Source organism: Aspergillus caelatus (genome assembly GCF_009193585.1).
Source record: "Aspergillus caelatus strain CBS 763.97 unplaced genomic scaffold BDV27scaffold_25, whole genome shotgun sequence".
In the NCBI taxonomy this organism is placed as follows: Eukaryota; Fungi; Ascomycota; class Eurotiomycetes; order Eurotiales; family Aspergillaceae; genus Aspergillus; species Aspergillus caelatus.
This window is the reverse complement of record NW_022475288.1, coordinates 50,143-76,314: the sequence shown is the minus strand read 5'-3', so window position 1 is coordinate 76,314 and position 26,172 is coordinate 50,143. Positions and strand designations below refer to the sequence as shown.

Below are 26,172 nucleotides of genomic sequence, written 5' to 3'. Positions count from 1 at the left end.
AGGGTTGCCAGATATCGACCGTTAGTATCAGCGAAGAGCAAGGGAATTCTGCAACGGTCACCAGAACCACCAAAGAATCTCTCAATTTGCGTCATTCATGATCTCCAGTTGCGGCCATGAAGCGCCACCCTCTTTTGTGCCTTCAGGCACATTCCCTTCCAGCTAGTACAAGAAGTCCGCGGCGCAGTACATTTCTGGATCACATGTGGTGTATTACCTCCTATTACGGTGTGCATTCGTCAGGGACTCATCATATATATACATTTGTTCGTTATTCGTAACAAGGGTACACTGCCATTGTCGCCGGTAGTGATTAGTACGCGCCAGTTGTTCAACCATGTGGTCGTATCTTGAGATACAATCATGCGCAAAATTCTGCAATCAAAAGTCCAAGCTCCTACTGCCTCGCATCTGATTTGGCTTTGCGACGAATCCAAACGTGCAGAATCAGGAAGACAATCACACCAACTGCCAACATGGCCGAGATCACAGCGAAACCCATAATATATTTCGGGCTATCCGAGTCCGGAAACAGGTACTAGTATAGCGTTAGCATAGCTTAGCCTATGGGTTAGTAGGCAAATACATACGGAACCATAGATCTGGGCTAGGTTCCCTAGCGCGTTCACCAGCGCTAGGCTGACACCTCTAACCTGCGGCTGCATGTCCGCGAAGGCCGAGGAGGCATAGGCAAGTGTACCTCCATTGGTTGCCCACAGACCGGCTGCCATGAGGACAAGAAGAGCATATCGAGCAGTATAGTCGTATACCGCACAAACAGCAATCGAGCATGCAAGGGAGAACGCCAGCCAGGCAGCAATGACAACACCACGCCACAAAGGAATCTTATCACTGAAATATGCTGTGATGCCGGTACAGACAAATGCCACTGCATAGATGGGGATTGTAAGGAAGTTGATTCTCATGGTGGAGGCGTCGCCGAAAAGACCTTTGACCAGAGTCGGGTAGAAGTAAGAAAGCGTGCTGGCACCAACAATAACCTGAAGATCTGTCAGTATTGTGCAGAATAGGCTACAGGGTAAATCCAATTACCATGTATCCAATAACAAACATCCATGTCCGCCAGTCCTTAACTGATCCCAGAACAGCCTGCCATGGACTCAGTCGTTCGCCATCCTCCGTCATAGCTGTGACATTGTCTGATTCCAATCTTGCAATGGCGATTTGTCGCTCTCTTGCTGATAGACGCTTGGTTGTGGCGGGGAAATCAGGAAGTATAAAAAAACTTATTAATGCGAACCCTACAGTAGCAGCTCCCTCAACAATAAACAGCCATCGCCACCCTCTGATACCGTGTGCGCCTTCGAGGCCACCGACAATACCGGCAGCTATTAATCCACCAAACGCACCGGACAATACGGCGGCAGAGATATAGACACCAAATCGCTTCGATTGTTCACTTTTCTTGTACCAGGAAGAGATAACAAGAAGTACGCCTGGTGCAAACCCAGACTCAACGCAACCTGTTGCGGTGAGTATATGGTCTTTTTTATCGAAGCGCTCCATTAAAAAGTCTTCGTACCTATCAATGCCCGTAATACAACGAGGTGTTTAAAGTCTTTCACGACACCCATGACACATGTCAGCGTTCCCCAAATCACCATAATTCCGGGAAGGAACAAAGAGGGCCGTGTTCGACTGAGTATGAGACTACAGAGATGATAGTAGGTTAGCATAAAGGTTATCTGAGACAATGGATGGCTGCTTACTTGCTAGGAACCTCGAGGACAACGTATCCGATGAAAAAGACGACCAGACAAATCGAATACTGGTCTGATGTTAGGTTAAGGTCTTCCTGCATCCCTGAGATCTTTGCATTTCCGATGCTATGTGCAAATGGGTATTAGTACAAGATCTTTTACTCCCGAAGTCTAAAAAGGGTACAGCGCCGACATACTTTGTTCGATCCATGTACGATAGGAGGTACATGATCCACATTGTAGGCAGGAGCATCAGGTCAACCTTTCGCACAAGGGCAGCCTCTTCCTCGGGTGAGCATGGTGGCACAGTCTCCTCGCCAATATTCTCGATTTCCTTGGAGGCAAGGTCTTCCTTACCCTCCACGTCGATATGGCCTGCCATTGAGAAGGTGTACCGCGCGGACTACCCTGAGAGTGGAGAAATCAGAGAAATGATGAACAGAAGGTGACACAACCAGTGAACTGTTCTAGCTTTCTATGCCCCTGAACCTGGACTAGACAGTCATCGAAACCCTTCAACGGGATATTTATACTTCCCTCAAGTGTTAGACGTCGCATAACCAGGCCAAACCAGCTGTAGCAAAGTGCCGCAGTCAGGCCATCGACGAGCCCATGGGAACGCGACATCTTCTCCACGATAGTCTGTGCCCTCGGGAACAATCTAACCGTGATACCTTTTAGAGTCTAATGCGAGACCTGAATCCACCTCCGCAAAACGGATACGGCTTCCCCGCAAACTTTGATCATGATTCAAACCTGAAAAGGGTTTGGTGGTTCTATCCCGATGTGGTTTGCCTCGCGACGAGGCAGATGGGACCCACCTCGGAAATGCCCCAGCATATGCTCATCTCCGCCCGTTTTGTTAGACTGGAGTCGGCAAAAGCTCTTGCATCCAACGGCCATTATGTCCTGTGACGTCAAAGAAGTAGCCTTAATCAATTAAATGCTATTATTTGATGCTCCACGATCCGAGATGCCTCGACTCGAAGTCAAGAGCTATGGTGCAGTTTTCCATCCCACCCTCATGGCCGATAGAAATGACGCCGCTAAGAATAATCGGCAGTTAACATCCCCTCCACTTCTCGATTTAAATATTGAAGGACTTGGACATTTCTTTCTGTCCCCTCATCTACAGATTTATCTTACCTAGAGCCGATCTTCCCTCGTTTTCATCTCCTCCAGATCCTCATTACCATTACCATTACCATCATGCCCCCCGCCGCGACCGAGAATGTTCCAGCTCCGGCTGCAGCTGCAGCTGCAGCTTCTAAGCCTGAAGCACAGCCATATCTCAGCACAATGCCTTCTTCAGACTTCAGCTGGCAGATTACCCTCGCGAACAAAGTAGTCGCAATTACCGGCGCCAACCGCGGAATCGGGTTGGGGATTGCGGAGGTCTGTCTCGCGAACTCAGCCGAGCTCGTATACTCCCTCGACCTGATGGAGCCTGGAGAGGACTTTTCGGAACTCCAAAAGAGATACAGCAATATTCGCTATATTCAAACCGATGTAACGAGCGAAGAAAGTATCGAGAATGCTATCAACAAAGTGGTTGAGGAAACGGGTCGGATCGATGGCTTGGTGGCCAACGCTGGAATGACCAAGCATCAGCCTGCACTCAAATTTGACCGTGAACAATTGGATAAACTGTTCAACCTCAATGTGAGTGTTCCCCCACGACTAGTTTACGAGGGCGGGCTAACGGTTCCAGGTCTTTGGTGCATACTTCTGTGCTCAAATCGTCGCACGCAAATTCATCGAACTTGGCATCAAGGGGTCTATCGTGATGACTTCCAGTATGACTTCTTATCGACCAAATAGGGTGCGTTCAGCTCGGCCCAGCCGCTTCAACGAAGGGCATCGCTAACCATTGCTTTCAGGCTGCTCCTTCTGCTCCTTACGGTGCGACCAAGGCTGCAGTTCGGAATATGTGTCACACTCTGGCCATGGAATGGAGCCAACATGGCATCCGCGTCAACAGCATTTCTCCCGGGTTCGTTCGAACCGCAATGACATACTATGTTGAGAAGTCTCCGGACTGGGATCTCAAGATGCAATACTACGGTGGTATGCCTCGTCTAGCCGACCCACGGGAGCTTGGTGGAGCGTATGTGTACCTCCTCAGCGACTCGAGCTCCTACACAACTGGTATTGATATTCCGATCGCTGGTATTGTGGGTGCGTGGTAATGGGGCTATGGATGATCTTCAAGACGTGGACTATGCATTTTATATATCCGGTGAACCATTGTGGTCGGCGTTGATTTTGCTTTATAGATTGTTCGATTTTCCAAGGAAGACCGTTTGAGGCTTTTCATATGCTTCCCATGTTGTAGACAGTACCACTGAATCTTCATGACCTTCCTTTAATTGTCAGCGTTCAAACACACTAGCAAGCTGCCATTTCTTTATCTCTTAGATCCTTTATTTCTTGAAGCCCTTTATATGAGTTTCTTTTATAAAACGGCCTCATTTTCCCTACCAGTCGTTTCTACCTAGATACTCGAATCAGAAGAAATCAAATACTTGTACTTCTCGTTTGTTCAGATTATTTACTTTGACTTTTGAAGAGGTTGTAGCGGGTCTCGGCCAAGGTCAACGTGTTTTTATTCGACAAACTATTTTTCCTAGGTTTATCCGTGGTTACATACAGAACTGGGGAAACGCAATTGAGGCGGTATGTGGCCTATAAAAAAAGGCTGGATTATAATGCTGACGACAAACGTCAGACACAAAAGCGAACAAAAAGCGGCGTATCGTCGAGCCAAAAACGGACAGGAGAGTATCCAGATGGTGGGTGAGCATTACGTGGAAATACTACGTAAGATAATCACCCCGTAGAATAATAAGCTTTACCATCGCAATATCGCGGAGAACGTCAATGTGCCGCAATCGATCATTTTGTCGACCCTGTCGTCTGCCACCAGCAGGTTGTCTACGCAGGAGGCTCTGACAGATATATATAGTAGTAGAAGTAGTAGTAGTCGGAAAACGGGGCTTACCCGGGTGCATTGCACTAGTGCATGAGAACAGTGGTAAAACGTTCGGATATCTTTACTCCATCGACATGGCTAAGCAAAAATATCGACAACGCTTCTCACAAGTTAAGCTCTCATTGCAGATATAGATGGTTGTTGGAATTAAGATCAAGCTGTTCATTACAAGGTGGCTGTTCTGTCCACTGTCCGCCACACCCCACGGCAGGGATTCCGTCCATAGGTGCAGCGGTCAGCCCACATAGTCTATGTCTCGTGAGGGGGTGAGAGCAACTGTTTACGGAGTAGGTAAACGCCCACGGTTGTTTAGTCGAGAGCTCAGGGGTGGGGTTATCCAATGAACTTTGTGCTGAGTCTCCGTGGATCACACTACCAGTAAATCTAATTTGTTGGTGTCACATATTGGTCAGTGCTAGTATTCTTTCGGTACGATGCTGCCTGGGCTTGGATGAGCCACACGAATTTCCTGGGAGATTAGCACTACTCGAAACTGGACTGGGTGTGTGGCGTCTTACTTCTACCACTGTAACATAGGATGAGGTATGATGTCGTCCGTTGTGTGGTATTGTTCGTCTATCTCCCAATCTTACTCTCCAGCATCATCCATGTCATTTGATAGAGCATCAAAACGATAATCCAACGGTTAACCAGAATAGGGCATTGTCTTGACCGTAACCGGAAATGCGACGGAAAGTCTGGAAACAATTACAACCGGAATCCTCCTCGGTATGACGCTAGTATCTCCAATGTTGGGGTGAGGAGAAAGGTGGGGCTCGACAAATTATGCGATTGGACAGAAGTAAATATTCTTATCATGGCCGCTGCTTCCACGTGGTTCTGCGGTAGCGTGATTCCATACTAATACATACCACATGTTACCGATGTATCGCGTGGATGTGTTAAACCCGTTCTGTAATGTATAAAAGAGACAGTAACCAGATTACAACCAGATTCTGGTTCTCTGCGATGGGGCGGTCAACCAGGCTGGCTAGGATTGCAATTCCATCGCAGTTCTACTACTACTACTACTACTACTACTACTACTACTACTAAGTCTAGCCAAATTGGAAATACACATAGTCTACGTTCTGGGATCTTATTTCCATTCCTAGGTTTTAGTTGAGGTGCCCAGGAACAAAGCGCTTCCATCACTGGCCCGCCCCCACTGCGGTGAGGTAGCTTAATATCATACAATTATCCCCCGTTTGCTCACTATGGACCAAACCGTGCCTTCGCCATGAAGCCGTTGGGGTCTTCAGTCACACCACGAAAGATCATCCATGGTGGCTGACAGAGCATGACATTATGACCCTTCGGATGATTCGGTCCCTCAGGTTCCCCAGTTGTACAAGGCAGAGAGAGAACCGCAAAAGTCTTTTAAGGAAGAGAGCCAAGCCATCGCCAAAGGGCTGGTGACGAATAAAATTCCTGGTAATCAACGCTCCGATTCATGTCGATGCAACCCTGGCGACGGTAATAATGCGAGTCATTATTATTAGTAGCACAGTACTTGCTTGCTCTAAGCGGAGGTTTGCGTTCCAAGGGGTGGCCAGCTGTTCTCTCCACACAGTTTCTCGTTCATTGAGTTTGGGTTTTTGCGTTTGAAAATGCCGCATGGCATCCATACATGACATGGGCTTCAATGACGGTGAACTTAACTTTCTCAACCAAAAATTAAAAAAAGGCGGATTCTGCCCGATCATAGTTCCTATTTCGAAAGGAAACACTTGACCCATGATTGTGTCAAGGTCCCTGTGGTTCTAGAAAACTCTCTTGCTGATGGGTTGTGGAGGAGGGTCGGGATTGTAGACCATCCTACATACATTTAGTTACGGGGCCATAGCAACCAAGGAAGTTGTTCCTTCATTTTGTAGACTGTGTCAAGAGCAAACTAAGATGTTCTAACCGGTGTTTCCTTGTTCCTTTGCAGTGAAAATTTTCTTTGTATGGTTCTAGAGGAATCGATAGCCGTGAATCCATACATAGATGACTGGTTCCTCCCGCCAGATATATGGTACATCCATACATCCATACATCCATACATACAATGGATACACACAGCCCGACCGGTACGGACAAAGCCCCATACAACCAGTAATACCGACTCCGATACATACAAGCCTCCTCCAGAACAGGAACTTTCAGGTACCGAACCCAATATGAAAGCAGATTCAAACTCCCTGCCTTAATGATAATGGATGGGGAAGAGGTGCAGTTACGATGGATAATGGCTGTGCATTCTGGTCAGAAATAATAACAACAACTCTTTACTTTACTAAGAAGAATCCAGACAGATTGAGTTTTATTTTATCCCTCAAGATCCCCCCTCATTTTTCCCCAACCGCCAATCCACACGTCCGCCCGTCGAAGTCGCCCCAAATGGCTTGGGGCCCGCGCACCATCCGTCATAAAGCTGAACAGTAATCAATCGTTCGTTCTTTAACTCCGTCACTACCTTACCGATCTGAGTTACCATTTTCAATATCCGACCCATTCATTCTCTCTCCTCTTTCCACAACACCCCCCTTCGTGTCTCTCTCCCTCCCTCTCTCTCTCTTTCTCTTTCGCCTCCCCTTTACATGGTCTTTTGGTTCTTTACTTTCTAGATTTCTAGAACCTAGATTCGTTGATCGATCTCTTTGTTTGCTCGCTTGTTAAGGTTCCAGCTTAGCCTGGATTTCCCCTGCGTGCTTTACGGGGTGCCCCCACAGCTCTCGATTCCGCCGCCCGTTCACATTCCGCCCCATTCCTTGTTCACACTCTCCAGCGCTTCTTTCACTTCCATCGGCTCTGCGGACCTTGAAAACCTTATGCCTCACACCGTTCCTTGTCACCTTACGTAGTGGTTACCATCAGATCTACCAAATTCAATCCAATTGTCCCTTTCTTCTCCTGGCCGCTTACCTGTCCGCCTGTCGCATCGTCCGTTCATTCATTTGCGCGTTGTCTGACCAACGCCTGTTCGGCCCCTCCAGCGGCCCTGCTGTCGGCTTCTCTTTAAAACCGTCAGATGAAGCTTGAAATTGCGAGTCAAGATCTTCTGTGGCAATTATGGGGTCGTTTCTAAGGAGTCTACGCAGAGATGTGGTGAGTGGTTCTATCCTCGTTTGCCTCCCGGCCTTTGTCTCGTTTCGCCATCGTGCTATGGTCTCTTCTTGATGGTATGTTGAAGGACATACCAAGAGAAGCAAGAAAGGAAAGAGAGAAGGGAAAAAAAGGAAAAAGGAAAAAAGACAAGAGACGAGAAGAAAAGCCCTGCCAGACCATGTTCCTATCTGCCCTACGACAACTGAATGCTAATCCTCGATTTGTCCAGGGACCTCCCACACCCTCGGTTGGGGCGCTTCCCGCGAAGAAAGAACCACCAGTGCCCCCGGTGACCCCTTTAGAGAAGATGCTCCAGGATATGGGTGCGATCCGCGAGGATGGTAGTGACAAGTTTTTTGGGATGGAAAATGTGAGTCTTGGCTGTGTCGCGGTACTTGGAATGCTATGTATAATGGTGCTAATGTTGTCTGCTATCTTTAGTACGGTAACACCTGGTAGGTCGATGTGTACCTGACCTCGGGCAGCTTGCAGTTTCAGAAGTGCACATTACTGACACTTATCTCGCCAGTTATTGTAATTCGATCTTACAGTGTCTATATTATTCCGTTCCTTTTCGGGAGGCTGTCGTTAATTACCCGACCCGAACACCTATAGAGAGTCTAGAAGCGGCGCTGGCAAAGACTCTTCGCTATCAAAACTTCGCCGCTAACTTGGAAGCCGAGGCGCTGGCCGAGAAACAGAAAGCTGCCAATGCCCAGCGCCCTGGAGCGCCTCCGAATCAGCCGCAAAAACCAGAGGACAAAGACTCACCCGAATACAAGAAGAAAATGGCATTACAAACGCTACCACTCTTGGAGACTAAGAACAACGCGACCAGCTATGGAATGTCAGAGTCCCTCTTTACGTCATTGAAAGACCTTTTCGAGTCTGTTGTTGCAAGCCAGTCGCGGATAGGTATAATCCGACCACAGCACTTCTTGGATGTTCTCCGACGTGAACACGAAATGTTTCGGACTGCTATGCACCAAGACGCCCATGAATTCCTAAACCTACTTCTCAATGAAGTTGTTGCGAACGTGGAGGCAGAGGCATCTAAACAACCTGAATTAGAGAAGAGTCTCCCCCCAGCTGAAGGCACGGACTCGACTGAGCTATCGGGAAGCTCCGGCTCTAAAACACCCAACACTACTCGCTGGGTGCATGAATTATTTGAAGGGACTCTGACATCGGAAACACAGTGTTTAACTTGTGAGAAGGTTTCGCAACGTGACGAAGTTTTCTTGGATCTGTCGGTAGATCTTGAACAGCACTCGTCGGTTACGTCGTGTTTGAGAAAGTTCTCAGCAGAGGAGATGCTTTGCGAAAGAAACAAGTTCCACTGCGACAACTGCGGTGGTCTTCAAGAGGCTGAAAAGAGGATGAAAATCAAGCGCCTGCCTCGGATTCTGGCTCTGCACCTCAAACGGTTCAAATATACCGAAGACCTGCAACGACTTCAGAAGCTATTCCATAGAGTTGTCTATCCCTATCATCTTCGCCTTTTCAATACGACAGATGATGCGGAGGACCCAGATCGTTTGTACGAGCTATATGCAGTGGTGGTACATATTGGTGGCGGGCCATATCATGGACACTATGTCGCCATTATTAAAACACAGGATCGCGGATGGTTGCTGTTTGACGATGAGATGGTAGAGCCTGTGGACAAGAACTATGTCCGTAATTTCTTTGGCGACAGGCCAGGTCTGGCCTGCGCCTACGTCCTATTTTATCAGGAGACCACGCTCGAGGCTGTTATGAAAGAACAAGAGCAGGAAAACCTGGACTTAAACACGGGCGTCGCTGATTTAAACGACTCAATCTTAAAACAGAATGGCCATCCCCTATCTCCAGGGTTGGCCCATGTTCACAGCGCATCTCAGATACCTTCGACCAATGAACCCGCCCGATTCAGCAATCTCCAACGGGCCCCTACTGCACCTCCTTTGTTCCCTCACCCGGAACATGCAGACTCTGAAAGCGCATCCGCAGATCCTTCGACTACTGCATCTAGCATCCCGCCTGTTCCCCCCATACCGGACACGCATTCTCTTCCTCTCAGCCCGAAGAAGAGCGATTCTCATTTCAAAAAGGAACGCGCCAAAGAGGAAAAGGAGCGAAAAGCAAGCGAGAAAGAAAAAGAGAAACAACGCCGGAAGGAACAGGAAGCGAGAATCAGGGAACAGCGACGAGAGGATGCCGAAATCAGAGCTGCGCTCGAGGCGAGCAAGGCGTCGAAGGCCGAGGAAGATCGTCGGCATTCTCCCGATGACACCAAGAAGCCAAGTCATGGCTTGAGCCGTCTGAAGCGCGGTAGCAAGAGCTTCAGCCATCGGCTTGGCAAAGATAAAGAGAATCGAGTTCCATCCTCAGGTCTTCCGGCAACACCTATTGCGGAACACCCACCATCAAGAAACGGGGCCTCCGAATCACAGCAACAACTACCCAACGGTCAATCTCCGGGGTTTCATGGCTTACATACTAGGCATACAGGACTAGGCGAAGAGCGCGATACACTCAAAGATCCTAAACACGACCCTAAACACGACAGAAGCGGGCACCATGGAAAATGGAGGAGTTTCAGTCTCAAGAAGAAGTCATTTAGCATTCTTTCATGAGCCTTTCTTCTCGTCCCGGTATTTCGGCGACAAGTATCGGCGATATCTTTCTGCACATAGAATGCGCGTTTTCCGTACATATTTCGATGTATCATCACCTTTATCTTCATACCGGTTGTATGGATCTTCCGGCGGCATATTTCACAGTCCCGCGCGTCCTATGGCAAGGATACCATAGGAACCGGTTATGTTTTACTCCTTCGTGCGCTTTTTTGCTTCTTATCGCATACGATGCATTCTATCTATTAGCTTGTTGTTTTAGCCACCACTCTATATTTTCGATTCATCAACTTTGTGATACCCGTGCCTGGGTCACATAGCTGGGCAAACGAGGCGTTTGGCGCGTTCATTCTGTTTGACATTGCTTTTCAAATGAGCTGGCAATTTATGGCAAGGGGTTCAGGTCTGTTCAGGTTATGGGAACGGTGTGCAAATTCTGAAAAGAAAAGAACAGCAGAGCATTTTACTGTACTGTAGGTAGGATGGGCCACACACATCCATCCTTTCGCCATGTATATCGTGTTCTATTACTCCAGGGGATGTCCACACAAATAGACAGCGTTGTATGAAACCAGCACGGTGCATGAATCTCGGTGCAAACTAGATGTGGAATATTCATTGCCCTTCAAAGAGCCGAGCGAAACCATCTAACCACTTGGATTCAGGTATACATATGTAGTGTATCATTTGAAGCTTTTCCAGGACATCCATATTTTCACGCTAAACCCCAGTAAAAGAAGAAAAGAAATATTCTATAGAAACAACCATTTACTCATATAGTCAGTCACATTGCAATGCGAGAACACCACTTCCAGGCCACAAACGTCCCATCCCAGCCAACCAGGAGCAGAAACCGCCCCATTCTCGAGTGCAGTTCGCCGCAATCTCCTCCATTGCCCAGCTACCAAAAATCCATATATGCTTCATTGCATGCGACTCGTGCGCTCGTGCATCGTTTCTCTCCGCAGCAGGCAGTGAAGGCAAACGCTGCACTTGATATTCAGAGAAGTTCGAGATATGGGGTGTTTCGGTAAGTACTGCATTCCCTCTAGCTAGCTCGCAGGGTGTGCGGTCGATCGCTCGGCAATAGAATCAATCAAGAAAAAAAAAAAATACTCCGCAGGAAATCAAAACAAAGGCACCAGTCGCTCAACCGAGGATAATCGAATATACAATAATTATAGTGTTTATGACGATAAGGGGTACTAGCGCGCAGATAAACCATTAACACTCGATCCAAATCATGTATATAGATGATCCCAGACAAAGACCACCTAGCCAGGCAGCCAGGTAGATAGATAGGTAGGACATCGACAACATACTTCGCATAACAGTCCGCACACTGGCGATCAGATCTACCGTTTTAGCCTTGACACTGGTACTGTCGTATGATGTGCCGAAGGCAGGGTCAGCTTGACTGCGACCCCATCCGACTGTATAGAGGTTACTTGATTAGCTGGGAGGTCGCTTTTGCTTGTGAGGAGGGAGGGGGGGAAAGAGAGGTAATCGGCTCGACGTACTTCTGGCGAGGAAGCGGTCTTCGCTTAGGATTGCGATTGCATTTGTTATTAGGACGGCGACGTAGACGAGGCGCCCGAGGCCGAAGAGGAACATTTTGGAGTGTGGTGTTGGTGTGTTGGTTGCGGAGTGGGTTTGGAGAAAGGGTGAGAGGTGTCTTTGGTCCGTCGATAACGATAAATGGCTTGTTCCGCGGACACGGAACGTGGAGCCAAGACTGGATTTATTGATATGATATAGTACTTTAGTTAGCAGTAACGCGACTAAAGAGGGTCCTTTGATCTCTTAGAAAGCACTGAATTATGTTTACTAACTAACTAACTAACTACCTTCTCGCTATAACTTTTGTATCCGCCTTTGTGATTAACCTGCTATCAGATAGGACGTTAATAAACAGCCTGTGATTTAAATGCTCCCGGAAAGTGTCCCCGGTTTTCTGCCTGATTAAGTTGGTCTACGTATGCTTCTATTCTAACCAACAACTCCAATTCCAATTGCGGCACAATGGGGAAAGCTGATGCTGGTAGGATTTGTTTTAACACCCATCGATATAATTATTACTAATCTCTACTGTTCCCATCAGCTTTCATACTCCTTCTTGGCGCCATCCCAGCCCTCATACTCCTCCACCTTTACCTGGCTCCCTACACCAAGGTAGAGGAGTCTTTCCATGTTCAAGCCATTCATGATATTCTCACATATGGCATCCCTACTCAACATGTTGCTGAGGCTCTACGCGCCAATTATGATCATTTCACCTTCCCCGGTGCTGTGCCCCGGACATTTGTCGGAGCTGCCGTTTTGTCTGCATTCTCGCAGCCATTCATCTGGTTGAATGACACGATTGATAGGCAACTGCTCGGTATTAAAGCCTTCGTATAGCTGCTTTGTAACGCTTGGACTAACGGGGTAACCTCAGCACGAGCCATTCTGGGCCTGTTCAATGCTCTGTCTTTGCTCTCCTTCGCATCCGGATTGCGACGAGCTTTCGGAAAGACTACCGCGATCTGGTACTTGCTTTACCAGGCAAGCCAATTCCATGTCCTCTACTATGCATCGCGGGCACTGTCCAACATGTTTGCTTTCGGGTTATCTACGCTAGCGCTGCGATACCTCCTCCAGGATCATTCCCAATCAGCAACCTCCAAGACGTATAGAAACCGGTGTCGGTTATCTCTGTGCCTGTTGACCATGGCTGGTATTATCTTCCGCTCGGAACTGGCCCTCTTCCTTGCCACCAACACCATCTTTCTTTTCCTTACAGGACGCATTGGCATCCAGCGTGAGATAATCCCAGCCGGGCTACTCGGCCTGCTCCTTGGCTTAGGATCTACCGTACTTGTGGATTCATTCTTCTGGCAAAAGTATCCCCTATGGCCAGAGCTAGAAGCCTTCATATTCAATGTCATCCACGGTCAATCATCTGCCTGGGGCACGCATCCATGGCACTTCTACTTCACCAACGCCATCCCTCGCCTCCTACTAAACCCCTTAGTCTATCTGGTCGGGCTTCCAGTCGCCCTATTCCAGCCATCAACCCGATCCGCAGCAGCATACCTGCTTATCCCATCACTTACCTTCATAGCAATCTACAGCATCCAACCTCACAAAGAATGGCGTTTCATCGTTTACACTATCCCCTCACTAACCACCGCCTCCGCCCTGGGAGCATCCTACATCTGGACACACCGGACCAAATCCCTCCTCTACCGTCTTCTCTCTTTGGCCATGATCCTATCAACCCTCGCCTCATTCCTCTGCTCAACTTTCATCCTCCTCCCCGCCTCCTCCGCAAACTACCCAGGTGCACACGCCCTCCAATCCCTCCACAGCCACGCCCACAGCACCAAACCCATCATCTCCGTCCACCTAGGCAACCTCGCCTGCCAAACAGGCGTCACGCGGTTCCTCGAAATGCCTAATCAACCAGACAATGCAACCCCGACCTGGACATACGACAAAACCGAAAACGAAACCCTCAAAGCCACATCTTCCTTCTGGACTCAGTTCGACTACATCCTCATCGAACCCGGAGAAGAAGAAGCGAAGGTCCGATCTCTCTCTGGACCAGATTATTGGGAAGTTGTGGATGTTATTGACGGGTTCGCGGGGCTGAGGATCGTTCGGCCTGGTGAAGAGGCCATGGGTGTAGTTGAGGAGCGGGTTCTGACGAAGTTTGTCGGTGAAGATGGGGCTCGGGTTTGGAGAGCTGGCCGGGAGTTTGCTCGTCGGGCTGTTACTCGGGGTTGGTGGGTTGAGCTGAGGATGAATCCGAAGATTAAGATTCTGGGGCGGGTTCCTGTTTAGGGTGTTTTTTTTTTGGGGGGGTTTATTGTACTGTACTTATTTTGATTAGTGTGAAATTATTAGAGTATATGTGTTCTATTTCGCATCTTATTGCTTAGAAATGTAGCAGTTAGCGCGGGTATTTGCGCTAAAAGCGTATATGTCAAAGCGATGTGTGGACCGAATTCTCTAAATACCATTCGACCAACAATGCAATACATCTAGAGCGAGACAAGGGTGTACAGCAAGCATACCGCCAGCTTTATATGCAAATATGAACATTAGAAAAATCCTAAAGCAAAACTTGGGTATTTCCATCATTCCAAACAAAGCCCCAACCAATCATGCCTCCTTACTTTCCAACCGATCCAATCTACCCTCCAGATCACGCACCCAGGGCTCAACAAGCGCGATATTGCTCTTCAGAGCCGCCTCTCCCTGGTTCATCCTTTCTTCGACAACATGCAGCCCCTCGCGCCATTGGTCGATCTCCCGCGCCATATCTGCTTGGCGTCGTTCCAGCTCATCAAGGGATTCGGAGGCTTGAGCGGCGCCTGCGTGGATGGCGCGGAGGGAGCGAAGTCGTTCCAGGACGCTTGGAAGAATAGGGTGGAGGGATTGGATGGTTGGGAGTGTGGCGTAGAGAGCTTGGATCTTCGTGGCTTGCTCATCACGTTGGGTCGCTGCGGGGTCGACCTCTGTGGCGGATGAGGAGGACACGGACATGTCGGAGGGTTCGAGAGCTGCGGAGGCGATGCGGGCATTTTGCGCGGCCTTGGCGGCTTCGACAGCGCGCTTGCGTGCGGATGCGAGGGCTTCGGTGTCGGCGGTTAGCTTTCTCACACGGGTCGACAGATTTTCGAGATGAGGTGTCGACACTGTCGTCGAAGGTGGAGCGGAACCTATTGTTGGGACCGCCGAGACAGGAGCCGGACCGACGAGGATGTTCATTAGAGTGGTCAGACGGGATGTAAGGTGGTCTAGAGCCGGTAAGACGGGCTGGAGTGGTACATCCGAGCTCCCATCAGCGATGAAGGGGTTCGAGGAGCTGGAGATGCCCATCGCAGCCTCGACAAGCGCCAGCCGGCCGTCAAAGGCCGCAGCGTGCGCCAGAACACCGGAAGATGGAGCATTAGGGGGAGTTGTCTTTTTCTCCGCCTTCTCACTTGGTCCATCGGGCTTGTCCGGGTCATCGGGGGCTGTTTCAGAGATCTTCTTGGATAGTATCGCGGCTGCCGAGTGCGGTCCGGATGTGCTTCGGGAGGAGGCATAGAGATTATCCAACGCCCGACTCAACTCTAGCACTCCGTCGTCCAGTCCTTCCTTGTACTCTGCCTGGGTTTCATTGGACCCTGATCCAGTTTGGCGGGAAGCCATTTCATCCTTCAATTCCTCCACTTCTCTGCGAAGGCGAGCAAGTCTTCTGTCCAAACCTTCATCTTCGCTATCGCTGAGGTCCCCTACTTCTTCCAAACCATTCTCGTCTCTCTGGCGTCGGCGACTCTTGCTCCGATACGCTTTCCGTTTCGTAGCGATACTGTCGGAGAAATTGACTTCGCGCGCATCAACGGTAGCACCGAGGAAGTGAGCGCGCGCCTCGTCCGCATTGATGCCTTGGCGGTCAATATCGGGGTTGGAGCCAGCATCATCATCTGAATTGGAATTGGTCCGGATTGTTGCAGTCTGAATATGATAGTTATATAGTTACATGGTCAGAGGACAACTCCATATGTTAGTAGTTCAGATGTGGTGGCTAACCGGTACAGTGGACGCTTCATCGGTCAAATCGGGGGTCTCGTAGATATCGGGCGCGAGGTCCTATGTCCAAAGCCATTGTGGTTAGAAACACGGTAAACATGCAAGCATGGCGATACTCGCGTGAGGAAGAATTAATTTACCAGATCCGGAAGCCCCGCATATTTCTTATTGAAAGCCATGATCTGGGTGCAGAGTGTTTGGTTGGAGCATCTCGGAAGGACTCCTTGTAAACTAAGTGTAAACTATGGGAACGACGACGAATTGCGGTGGGTCTCCGCGTTGGCACGTGAAAGGGGCAATTGCCCTTTTGGGCCTGAGGCATTGAACCATTCGATTAACAAATGAGGCCCATTCATTAATTTGTCTTCAATATAGGGAGTGCATGCGCAAATACGTAATGACTATGGTGACATTCCAACTTCACATGATTTGATGATTGTGTCATATCTCCATTAAAAATGCAGATAGTCGAAGACACCACCCTATGGGACGTTCCGTGCTGAAACAGGCATTTGTGTTTCAACGTTGGTTTGGCATTTGGCGCCAAGCAGGTTCCTTGACCATCATAGGACAACCAGTAGGGGGTTAACAGCCATGGCGTCGAGATGTTATATTAACGTACTAGTAGTAGTAGAAGGGGAACACATGCACGTGGTTACAGCCTCGGAGGTTGACAATCTGGGCAGGTCATGCCTAATCCGGTATTTTGTGGAGGACGTGACTGGAACTGCCCGGAAAGGCACATGAATGTGACTTGACTTGCTCTTTCCCTGACTTCAATCTATTTAAACACCCTCTCCTTATATCCTCTCACTACCCCAGTAGTTCCCTCTCATCCTTATTATCTGCATCCTCCTCCTTTGCACTAACTGCTGCTAACCTCCATCTTTTCTTTTTTTTAAAATCGATTTGTATACTCCTCCTATCTCTTATCTAACCTACCCCGCATCACCATGGCTGCCCCCGCAGACATCACTATCAAGGACCTCAGTGGAGAGTGGACGATGGTATGTAGAAACCCTTCTAATCTAATTCTTGGACACTCAGAGTTCAAGGAGACTTTCGCCGTGATAGGCCTCAACTCTTATACGTTCTTAGGACAAAACCCTCTCCAACCCCACTGAGCCCATTCTGGCCCTGGTAAGTTACCCACAAGCAAAGACAAAACTAGCCTTGACTAAAGCAAACTGCTGACGTTGTCGTGAATAGCAAGGAATGGGCTGGATGAAGCGTAAGGCTCTGAACATCGCAACCGTCACCCTCACGGTCCACCAATACGCCGACGAGAAGGACCCCAAGGTCCTGCACGTCAACATCGACCAAACGGTCACCGGAGGTATCCCCGGCACAACCGAACACCGTATCACCGATTGGGAAGGACGGGAGCATGATGACCACGTCTTTGGCAAAGTCAGAGGCCAATCCCGCTTGATTCGGGGCTCGAAGGGCGACGATGGAAAGTTCCGCCCTAACGTGGAAATTGCTACCAAGACCGATGACGAGAAAGTGAAGAAGTTTTTGAAGGGCGAGGTTCTGGCTGATGGAACGGATACTGAGGGCTTCGTTGCCGACAACGTTGGTGAAGAATATGGTGAGGGCGAGAGTCTTTTCCTCCAGAGCTTTGTGCAGAACCTGGACAGCAACGGTGGCTGGACTGCTGAGCAAGTGCGTACTCCCTGCTCCGTATACCTTCGCATTGGTGCGAGATCATTGCAGATACTAACCTGGACTCCTTAGATCTGGGGCTTCGAAGTGATCGATGGAAAGCGCTACTACACTCGCCGTGTTGTCGTTGCCAAGGACGGCAAATATGAAATGGCCCGCTTTGTGTACACCTTCATCAAGCGCAGGGAATAGTAGATATCATTTGCATTAGCGTTGAATAAATTTCCTTATTATTAGCCTTCAATTGTCCAGACTAAATCGGACTTGGCTCCGAGACGTGGGTTTAATCCCCTTCCACATGAACATCAGCCACAGCTGTACCTGCCAAAAGGAATAGACAGTCACATACATCCTTAACTGGTTCACTACTGTAGTGTACAAAAGTCTCAGTGGTACAAAGTAATGGCATTGATATCATTCTGCCCAGTATCCCGCAAGGCAGGCACTGATTGGAGTACTACTGGCCTGTAATTGCAGACCAAGTACCCGCATTCCTTAGGGTATATTTATAGTATCTTCATCGCCGAAATGTGAATAGAAGGACAGTGACAATTTTCCTTCAAAAGAGAACAAGTATCATCAAAAGAACCCCTGAAACTCAATAGACTTCATTATTTTGGTACTTCACGGTCAATTTAGTGGTGAGTGGGCATCACAACATGCGCCTTGGTGCTGACGGCATCCTCACTCCGCCACAAGCTCGTCACAGTCTTCTGCTGAGTGTAGAACTGCAAGCCAGGCTTGCCGTAGAATGTATTAGCTCCACCGCCGGCAATACTCTTCTTGTTTCCAGTGAAGGAGAACATGGGGAGAGGGACCGGGATGGGGACATTGATGCCAACTTGTCCGGCCTCAATGTCCTTCTGGAAACGTGACGCAGTAGAACCGGAGCAAGTGAAGATGGCAGCTCCGTTGCCGTATTCATTCTTGTTGATGAGGTCGATGGCATCCTCAAGAGTAGGGACGCTAAGACAGACCAGAACAGGACCGAAGATTTCTTCCTTGTAGCAGGTCATCTCAGGGGTGACACCGGTGATGATAGTAGGACCGACCTTGAAAAGCACGGTATGTCAGCAATGGCGTCATCATCCGTGAAGTGGAGAAATGGTTCACTTACAAAGTTGCCGTTGGGGTACTTCTCAGGCTTGTAGCCCCTTCCGTCCAGAAGGATCTTTGCGCCCTCTTTCTCTGCACTGGCAATCAAATCTTCGATGCGCTTCTTGCTCTCAGGGCTAATAACAGGGCCGAGATCGGCTCCCTCTTCAAATCCGCCGTTGACATTCAATGCCTTGGCACGCTCGGCGATTTCAGGAAGCCATTCCTCGGTCTCGCCAACCATGACCACAGTGCTCAAAGCCATGCAGCGCTGGCCAGCAGCACCAAAAGCTGCTCCCACGATAGCATTCAAGGTGTGGTTCTTGTTGCAGTCGGGAAGGACAGCGGCATGGTTCTTGGCTCCCAGATTGGCCTGGACACGCTTGCCATTGGCAGAACCCCGAGTGTAGATGTACTCGCCAGCACGGTTGCTACCGACAAAGCTGATCGCCTTGATGGCAGGCTCATCGATGATGAAGTCAACAGTCCTCGCGGAACCATGGACGATGTTGACGACACCGGCGGGGAAGCCAGCCTCCTTAGCCAGCTCCGCCAAGATCATGGCAGCGCCAGGGTCCCGCTCCGACGGCTTAAGGATCAGACAATTACCGGTGATGGTAGCAATGGGGATGCACCAAAGAGGAATCATTGCGGGGAAGTCTGCGGGGAGCGGTTAGCCTCGGAGAGAAGAGCGGTGGATCCTCCATGATGCAAGGGGGCGCTTACTGAAGGGGCAAATAGCTGCGACAACACCCAGGGGCTCCCTGTAGCTCCTGGTCTCCATATCTTTAGCAACTTCCAGCACTTCTCCTGTAAGCTGCGTAGTGATGCCACAGGCGGTCTCAGCAACCTGTAAGCCACGGAGAACATCACCTTTGGCATCGGCAAAAGTCTTGCCCTGTTCGAGAGTGATAGACGCAGCGAGACGGTCCCAGTTGGCACGAATCAGACTGACGAACTTGAACATGATCTGCTGCCTGGCAATCACGCTCATTGCCCGCCATGCTGGGAATGCCTTCTCGGCGGACTCAACTGCCGCCCGCAATTCCTCATCTGTACTTTGGGGGACTCTAGTGACGAGGTTGTTGGTTGCGGGGTCATGGAGGTCAATCCAAGTCGTAGCCTTAGAGGCAACAAATTCGTTGTCCAGAAAGTTGGCCGTATCAATTGGGTTCGCAATCTGCTTGTGGTCCGTCGGGTACTCGGTAGCGGTAGTAGCCGCGGAAGTAGTTGCGGGGGTCATTTGGCGGGCGGTGGCGTGCAGTCTGCGCGCAGCAACGTTGGAAGCGGGAGAGGAAGAAGTTACAGAAGAAGCTCGACGAGCAAGAGCTGAAGAAGAAGACATCGAGGCAGTCATTAGAGAACGTGATGTTGCTGACCTGGCAGACGATGCGTTGGCAAGACTCGTGCGGGGAGACGCAGCACGGAGTGTGGGGAGAGAACGGGCAATAGACCGGCGGGCGGCCATAGTGACAGAGAGATCAAAAGAGGATATACAGGTAGAGAAGAAAGAAAATGAGGAGCAATTAATGGGCAAGATGATGCATGAAAGTATAGACTACTGAGGGGGGGGAAGAGGTGATAAATAGTAATCAGTTAGCAAGGAGGAGAGGAATGATACTAGTATACCCCGACTGTCCGATACGGGTGCCGCTTTTGTAGGAGCTGCACGTGAGAGCTCCCGAGCACTTCGGGTCACGCACCGAGCACGCACCAACCCCCCACCCGGATTACTCGCCGAGCACCTTTTGCAGCTCAGCTTCCTGCAATATGACAGTCCATGTGACAGTTGTTTGGTCTCTAAACGGCATACATGCTAAAAGCTCTCGAACTCTATCAGAACGCCATCATAATTTCTAGGAGGGTATTGAGATGAAGATGGAGTATTTCAGCAATCTTCCTATCCTAAGTCCAACTGAGCTTCGTGTTGAGAATTGTTTTGGAGGGAGGATATATGCATACTGAACAGTTTAGTACTATATATTCCCCTGTTCAAATGACTTTCATTTGGCTATCGCAATGGTGAATAAGCTTAGTTGTTCTGGGGATGATCAGGGTACGCACTTTCTTACTCCGACCACGGCTCAACCTGCTCAAAAAGCACAAAGCGGCGGTATTTTCGACCGAATCTAGAATCCGAAAGTCATGAAGTTTCCACAGAAATGCTGTTCGGTACTAAGTTCTCCGTATTGGAGAATCGATCCCAGATGATTTCCCGATACGATCGCCGAGGGCAACCGATAACGCTGCTCGGCGCTGCGGGCCAATCATTACCTCCAATCAGGAGCTACTTGCCGAATTCAATGCAACCAGACAAAAGAAGTTTAATCGTACTAGTATGGATTTCCCCGCGGAGTATGATTCTATAGTGTTTGGTTGCCGGAGACCATTCGACACTGTCTGCTGGTTTCCAGATTCAGAATTAAACGTCTCAGTCTATCATTTCAATTCTGGAAATCGCCACAAGACGAAGAGAAGAAGAAGTGGATGGAGAGAATAAAACGTAGATTGATCTTATAACCCGTATGAATGTTCAGTAGTACTCATTCTTCAACGTATGCAGATACCTTGCGGAAAACGTCTATTGACCCATCAGCATCGCTATATGTATTATCAATCAAGTATCTCTTTGCCTAGCTCACAAGCCCAATTGTTAGCCAAGTTTTTCAAGTTGTCTGGTGATGAAGAAGTTAATCTCATCAGGCCTAACATCATGGAGCCATTATTATATTTTTTTTTTCTCTTCGTTTATAATTCGGACTATCTTCTTCTTTCCAATGGCCAGTGATGTGCATACTGTTCCAAGTATACTTATTTTAGCATAGAGCAGCTAGGGACGTTGTTGGACACAGGATCTCTTTGTAACATAGGCAGGGTAGAAGGCCGGTTGCTATCTTGAGAATAAAAAATCAAGGATTGACCCTCAGCTTCAAATTGTTATACTGCTACAAAGGAAACCGTGCTAAGTCTTAGCTTGATTGTTCATAGGCACTTGTATACGATGAGGCGAAAAGGCCTATGAATTCCTAATTCGAAAGACAAGAAAATTCGGCGAATATTTTGGGGATAGCCGTAACGATTTTCAAGCTAAAGAACAAGGCTACTTTACAAGCTCCAGCAGAAACAGTTCCCCATCTGTATGCTCTCATATCTCATCAAAAGTGGTATGATTCCCTCAACGTTTACCACAGGAGACCGCTGGTTGAACGTGCAATACACGTCGGGTATGATATCAAAATTGAAAATTTCTGGGTTTAACTTTATTTGCTTCTTCCTACGCTCGTCCTCACACTCTCTCGGGTATCATAGCACAATTTTACTGAGCAGAAGAACGGGTGGTACGCTTGCTAGCGCCGCCCTTGCCTGTGTCCGCAGAGCTGCTGACAGCCTCGCTGGCCTTCTCCTTGGCAGCGCCTGCAGCCTCCTTGCCCTTCTTAACAGGGGCAGGGGCGGGGGTGCTGGCCTTGATGGCGCCCACGATGATGAGGACCATCGAGAGAACCAGGGCTCCCAAAGTACCGGCGACCTCAGGAGCTTGCTTAACGGCATTCACAGGGTCCTGCTTGGCAAGTCCAACAAAGTGGTCGACCTTCTCACGGACGAAAGTGACGGGGTCTTCCTTGAAGCTAACACTGGTGGCAGGAGCAGTCTCCTCCTTCTTGGGCTTGGAGGCCTCCTCCTCGGCAACTTCGACGGGGTGCTTGACATCGAAGGTCTCCTTGCGGAGCTGCTCAGCATCCTCGGCGGAGTGGCCAATGTAGATGTTGTCGAACAGGATGTCGTTCTGCATAGTCCAGATTTCAAAGCCAATCTAGGGAATATTAGCTATACGAGACACAAAGAACCATAGGAGAGATACTCACAGCGCCCATAGGCTCGAAGTTGGAGGGGGTCTTATCTTCGAAGTAAGCCGGGTTGGCGATCTTGCGGGGAGCCCAGGGGCCCTTGTAGGCGGGGTTGTCGATCATAGGAGCAGTCCACTTGCCCTTGTAGGCAGGGTTCTTCTTCATCGGAGGGCTCCAGGGGCCACATCCAGAGACGTCATTGCACTTAGGGTTGGGAACAGTGGGGGGAATCCAATCACCATCCTCCTCATCATCCCAGTCCTCAGGCTTCTCGGCCTCGGGGTCGGGGATGCTGGTGGGCTCCTCCTCAAGCCAGTCCTCGGGCTTGGTGGCTTCCTCGTCAACAATCTCGTAGGGAGCTTCCTCATCCCAGTCCTCAGGCTTGGTGGCCTCAGGGTCAGGAATCTTCACATCGTCAACCCAGTCGGCGGGCTTCTTATCCTTGGGGTCATCGATCTCCTTCTCGGGGTTGACAGGAGGGTTGAAGTCCTCAAGCAAGGTGCCGTTCTTGACGGCCTCACCATCAATGAGGATCTGAAAAGACTGGTCGGGACGGACAATCAAGGTGTACAAGGAAGTGACCTTGTTGGTGCGAGCAGCAGGAGGAGCCTTGAGGTGCTTCTCCTCGTACTCGCCAGTCTTGGGGTTCTTGTGGCGGAAGATGAAATGGACCTGATGATATATATGAGTCGCAACTCAGAGAGAGGTGGCGTAGAAGTATTTCCTAGAACGTACCTTGTTGGTAGCACCGCACTTGTCGGGACCGAACATGATCACATAGGGGGTGGCGTTAGAGAACTCCTCGGCGTGGAGCTTCTTGTTCTCCTGAAGGAGCTTGAGGTAGGCACCACCGCAAACGAGGGAGTCTGCCACGATGTAGATTAGACACTGAAGGCTTAAAAGCTGTGTGGAGACAAAGCTTACTCTGCGGCTTGACCTCATATTGAACAACCAAGGTCTTGCCCTTGTTATCAATCTTCTTGGGGAATTTCGCCGAGATAGCGTGGTGGGCAGCAGGGTTCTTCACGACGAGACCCTTGTCTCCGTCGATGCCCTTAAAGACCGTGGGTTCCTCAACGGACCATTCACCGACATAGGCCCAGTCCTCTTCCGTTTGGGAGTCATCCTTCTTCGCATGGGATGGTGTCCACCGAGATTCCCAGTCATCGGTGAATTGCTCGAGGAAGGGAGCTTTGAGGGTGGTAGGCTAGGCGCTGTCAGCAAGCCGCGCAGGGACGGGGCGCACAAACACCGGGGGATAACTTACGGTGAAAGTCGGCTTCTCTACAACAGAGGCAGCTTCGGGGTTCTTCTCAGCCTCCTCAGCATGAGCATAGCCCATGAGAGTGGCCGAAGAAACCAAAGCGGAGGCAACAGCTGCGTTGAAACGCATGATGAATTATAGCGGGCGCTCAAACTAAGAATCCCGACTCGGTAGTAGCTTTAGGAAAGAAAGAAACAAATAAGTAAACGTTCAAGCAATTGATCCTCCGTAGAGGTTGGAGGGGGTAAAGAGTGTCAAGATGAGAGCGTACCACAAACTAACCGCACGACGGAAGGAAGAAGAGAGAGAAGAGGAGAAAGAGAAGACCAGTGTCGGGGAGGTTGATTATATGAAGCTGGGAAGGTAGCTTAAGTTCAATCTGGCCTCTTCCGCTGCCGCTTGCCCCTTGGGGTAAAGTTCCACCAGCCCAAACAGGGTTAGTGACAGATTCTCCAATGTTCTGTCCAGTGTCCACTGATTCTAAGAACCGTTTCATTGCTTTTTTTCTCTCTCGTCATTCTTTTCCTGGTAGTCACGGTCTTAGCGTCACTGTATATCATTGGTAGTACATCATAACCATTTATTCCATCCTTTCATATTGGTCACCATCTCAAATGAGAGAAATCAATCCACTCAATTAAAAAATAAAATTAACATAAATATATTCTTTCTTTCTTGTTTTTGTTTTTGTTTTCTTTTCTTAATTTTTGGAATAACCAAACATCACGTCTACTATCCTTGTAAATGCCGATTGCGCGATCTCCTTCCCGCTACTAGTTCATTTATCCATATCCAGAAAAAAAAAAATGGAGTTCTTCAAGCTGCCCCTCTCCCCGCCGACATTCTTTTCCCCTTCTCACTTGTTTTGCAAAACTTCAGACCACATTGTTCTGAGTGTCAACTCCAATTCTCTTACCTCTTCAATCTGAGTCAAGGGCCCTTTGTTCATTTCTCCTTCTTTGTCTATCTCTGACATCTCCAATCTATCCATCCCGTCCTTTGAAACCCCACTTGACCAGTCAGCACGTCATGGCCCAACAGGTCGAGAGCAATAACAATGACCATTTGGTCCAATCTACCGACCCCGAGCACCCCTCCAACTTGATCCCTGAACTTTGTCGCAAATTCTATAACTGGGGATGGGTCACTGGCACTGGTGGTGGCGTAAGCGATCGATTTCGTATCGGTTGTTGAAATAGTCAATGTAAACTGACCCAGTGTAGACTTCCATTCGACGCGATGACCACATCTTTATTGCGCCGTCCGGTGTGCAGAAGGAATTAATGAAGCCAGAGAACATCTTCGTTCTCCAATTCCCCACTCCCAAATATCCCCCCTCCGAGCGCAAATATATCCGCAAGCCACTCGACCTGAAGCCATCGGCCTGCACTCCTCTGTTCCTGGCGGCCTTTGAGCGTGGTGCTGGCTGCTGCATCCACACTCACTCTCAATGGGCCGTCTTGGTGACGCTTCTAGTGGAGCGTGAGAAGGGCCCCGGAGGCTACTTCGAAATCAGTAACATTGAACAGATCAAGGGTATTCCTCGCGGCAAGGGCAAGGGCATGTTGGGTTTCTTTGATACCCTGAGAATACCGATTATTGAGAACACCGCCTTCGAGGAGGATCTCACCGGAAGCTTGGAGAAGGCCATGGAGGAGAACCCCGACACCTGCGCTGTTCTTGTGAGAAGACACGGAATGTAAGTGATGATCAATCCCTCTTTTGGCGGTTGTGCGAATCTAACATGTAGTGTAGTTACGTCTGGGGAGATAATGTTGCCAAAGCCAAGACCCAGTGTGAAAGTTTGGATTATCTGTTCCAGCTTGCTGTGGAGATGCACAAACTTGGTATTCCATGGGTTAAGGAATAGATGAGTTCTTAATGCAAAGGGCTTGATTTCCGTCATTGAGGACCCTGGGGAAGTCGTGTCCGAGTCGACTAAGTTGAGACGCTATATTTTGAAGATACCACCATTATGATGATGATTTGATAAGTTGGGTAAAGAAACTATATGTAGTGAAAGAGCGTTATAGGATTTATAAGCCCATACTGGAATATACATTGGAGCTCGGTTTTTGCTGCATCTTATCCCTGTCGAGGGAGTAGTAGTCTTTCTGTCGACGAGAATGCATAGAGGGGGATGCATGCATAGTATGTGCATATGGAAAACCATGCTTAAATATATCCCAACCACCTGGCAGTAGCTCCCGTTACATACTACATACTAGTTACTAGTAGTTAGTAACTAGGCTAACATAGCTGATTACCTAACACAATTGCATCCCCTTTCGAGACATTGAATCGTACATCCATACCAACT

General features: G+C 49.1%; 10 protein-coding genes across 10 annotated transcripts; 5 read left to right on the top strand and 5 right to left on the bottom strand.

Moving 5' to 3' along the window:
* Nucleotides 1-178: 178 nt before the first annotated feature.
* BDV27DRAFT_51395 (major facilitator superfamily domain-containing protein) lies at nucleotides 179-2,255 on the bottom strand. The gene is made up of 6 exons (XM_032076819.1): nucleotides 1,919-2,255; nucleotides 1,731-1,847; nucleotides 1,544-1,671; nucleotides 1,054-1,484; nucleotides 591-1,001; nucleotides 179-538 (listed from the first exon to the last, which is right to left on the bottom strand). The coding sequence occupies exons 1-6, from the start codon at nucleotides 2,101-2,103 to the stop codon at nucleotides 398-400; spliced, it is 1,413 nt and encodes a 470-aa protein (XP_031931284.1). The 5' UTR covers nucleotides 2,104-2,255; the 3' UTR covers nucleotides 179-397.
* A 415-nt stretch (nucleotides 2,256-2,670) lies between these two features.
* Nucleotides 2,671-4,233, top strand: BDV27DRAFT_51405 (uncharacterized protein). Its single transcript, XM_032076820.1, has 3 exons — nucleotides 2,671-3,383; nucleotides 3,433-3,543; nucleotides 3,602-4,233. Exons 1-3 carry the CDS (start codon nucleotides 2,931-2,933, stop codon nucleotides 3,908-3,910), a joined length of 873 nt encoding a protein of 290 aa, XP_031931283.1. The 5' UTR covers nucleotides 2,671-2,930; the 3' UTR covers nucleotides 3,911-4,233.
* Nucleotides 4,234-7,489: 3,256 nt separating this feature from the next.
* Nucleotides 7,490-10,628, top strand: creB (ubiquitin C-terminal hydrolase CreB). The gene is made up of 4 exons (XM_032076818.1): nucleotides 7,490-7,803; nucleotides 8,033-8,173; nucleotides 8,245-8,258; nucleotides 8,333-10,628. Exons 1-4 carry the CDS (start codon nucleotides 7,768-7,770, stop codon nucleotides 10,419-10,421), a joined length of 2,280 nt encoding a protein of 759 aa, XP_031931282.1. The 5' UTR covers nucleotides 7,490-7,767; the 3' UTR covers nucleotides 10,422-10,628.
* Nucleotides 10,629-11,512: 884 nt separating this feature from the next.
* BDV27DRAFT_51359 (YOS1 family protein) lies at nucleotides 11,513-12,078 on the bottom strand. The gene is made up of 3 exons (XM_032076817.1): nucleotides 11,942-12,078; nucleotides 11,744-11,854; nucleotides 11,513-11,626 (listed from the first exon to the last, which is right to left on the bottom strand). The coding sequence occupies exons 1-3, from the start codon at nucleotides 12,033-12,035 to the stop codon at nucleotides 11,571-11,573; spliced, it is 261 nt and encodes an 86-aa protein (XP_031931281.1). The 5' UTR covers nucleotides 12,036-12,078; the 3' UTR covers nucleotides 11,513-11,570.
* A 207-nt stretch (nucleotides 12,079-12,285) lies between these two features.
* Nucleotides 12,286-14,282, top strand: BDV27DRAFT_51357 (dolichyl-P-Man:Man(7)GlcNAc(2)-PP-dolichol alpha-1,6-mannosyltransferase). Its single transcript, XM_032076816.1, has 3 exons — nucleotides 12,286-12,462; nucleotides 12,523-12,801; nucleotides 12,859-14,282. The coding sequence occupies exons 1-3, from the start codon at nucleotides 12,444-12,446 to the stop codon at nucleotides 14,244-14,246; spliced, it is 1,686 nt and encodes a 561-aa protein (XP_031931280.1). The 5' UTR covers nucleotides 12,286-12,443; the 3' UTR covers nucleotides 14,247-14,282.
* A 79-nt stretch (nucleotides 14,283-14,361) lies between these two features.
* BDV27DRAFT_122680 (dynactin subunit 2) lies at nucleotides 14,362-16,388 on the bottom strand. Its single transcript, XM_032065687.1, has 3 exons — nucleotides 16,124-16,388; nucleotides 15,984-16,043; nucleotides 14,362-15,908 (listed from the first exon to the last, which is right to left on the bottom strand). The coding sequence occupies exons 1-3, from the start codon at nucleotides 16,160-16,162 to the stop codon at nucleotides 14,568-14,570; spliced, it is 1,440 nt and encodes a 479-aa protein (XP_031931279.1). The 5' UTR covers nucleotides 16,163-16,388; the 3' UTR covers nucleotides 14,362-14,567.
* A 445-nt stretch (nucleotides 16,389-16,833) lies between these two features.
* Nucleotides 16,834-18,062, top strand: BDV27DRAFT_51312 (uncharacterized protein). The gene is made up of 4 exons (XM_032076815.1): nucleotides 16,834-16,990; nucleotides 17,082-17,123; nucleotides 17,193-17,648; nucleotides 17,721-18,062. Exons 1-4 carry the CDS (start codon nucleotides 16,937-16,939, stop codon nucleotides 17,838-17,840), a joined length of 672 nt encoding a protein of 223 aa, XP_031931278.1. The 5' UTR covers nucleotides 16,834-16,936; the 3' UTR covers nucleotides 17,841-18,062.
* A 221-nt stretch (nucleotides 18,063-18,283) lies between these two features.
* On the bottom strand, nucleotides 18,284-20,211 carry BDV27DRAFT_142156 (CoA-acylating methylmalonate-semialdehyde dehydrogenase; the record flags this gene model as incomplete). Its single annotated transcript, XM_032069915.1, has 3 exons — nucleotides 18,284-18,700; nucleotides 18,766-19,403; nucleotides 19,470-20,211. 3 exons carry the CDS (start codon nucleotides 20,209-20,211, stop codon nucleotides 18,284-18,286), a joined length of 1,797 nt encoding a protein of 598 aa, XP_031931277.1.
* A 1,550-nt stretch (nucleotides 20,212-21,761) lies between these two features.
* Nucleotides 21,762-24,190, bottom strand: clxA (calnexin). Its single transcript, XM_032065685.1, has 6 exons — nucleotides 24,124-24,190; nucleotides 23,856-24,029; nucleotides 23,513-23,795; nucleotides 23,324-23,454; nucleotides 22,607-23,260; nucleotides 21,762-22,554 (listed from the first exon to the last, which is right to left on the bottom strand). The coding sequence occupies exons 2-6, from the start codon at nucleotides 23,979-23,981 to the stop codon at nucleotides 22,060-22,062; spliced, it is 1,689 nt and encodes a 562-aa protein (XP_031931276.1). The 5' UTR covers nucleotides 23,982-24,029; nucleotides 24,124-24,190; the 3' UTR covers nucleotides 21,762-22,059.
* A 482-nt stretch (nucleotides 24,191-24,672) lies between these two features.
* On the top strand, nucleotides 24,673-25,917 carry mde1 (methylthioribulose 1-phosphate dehydratase MDE1). Its single transcript, XM_032065684.1, has 3 exons — nucleotides 24,673-25,016; nucleotides 25,076-25,551; nucleotides 25,608-25,917. The coding sequence occupies exons 1-3, from the start codon at nucleotides 24,882-24,884 to the stop codon at nucleotides 25,720-25,722; spliced, it is 726 nt and encodes a 241-aa protein (XP_031931275.1). The 5' UTR covers nucleotides 24,673-24,881; the 3' UTR covers nucleotides 25,723-25,917.
* The last annotated feature ends 255 nt before the right edge of the window (nucleotides 25,918-26,172 follow it).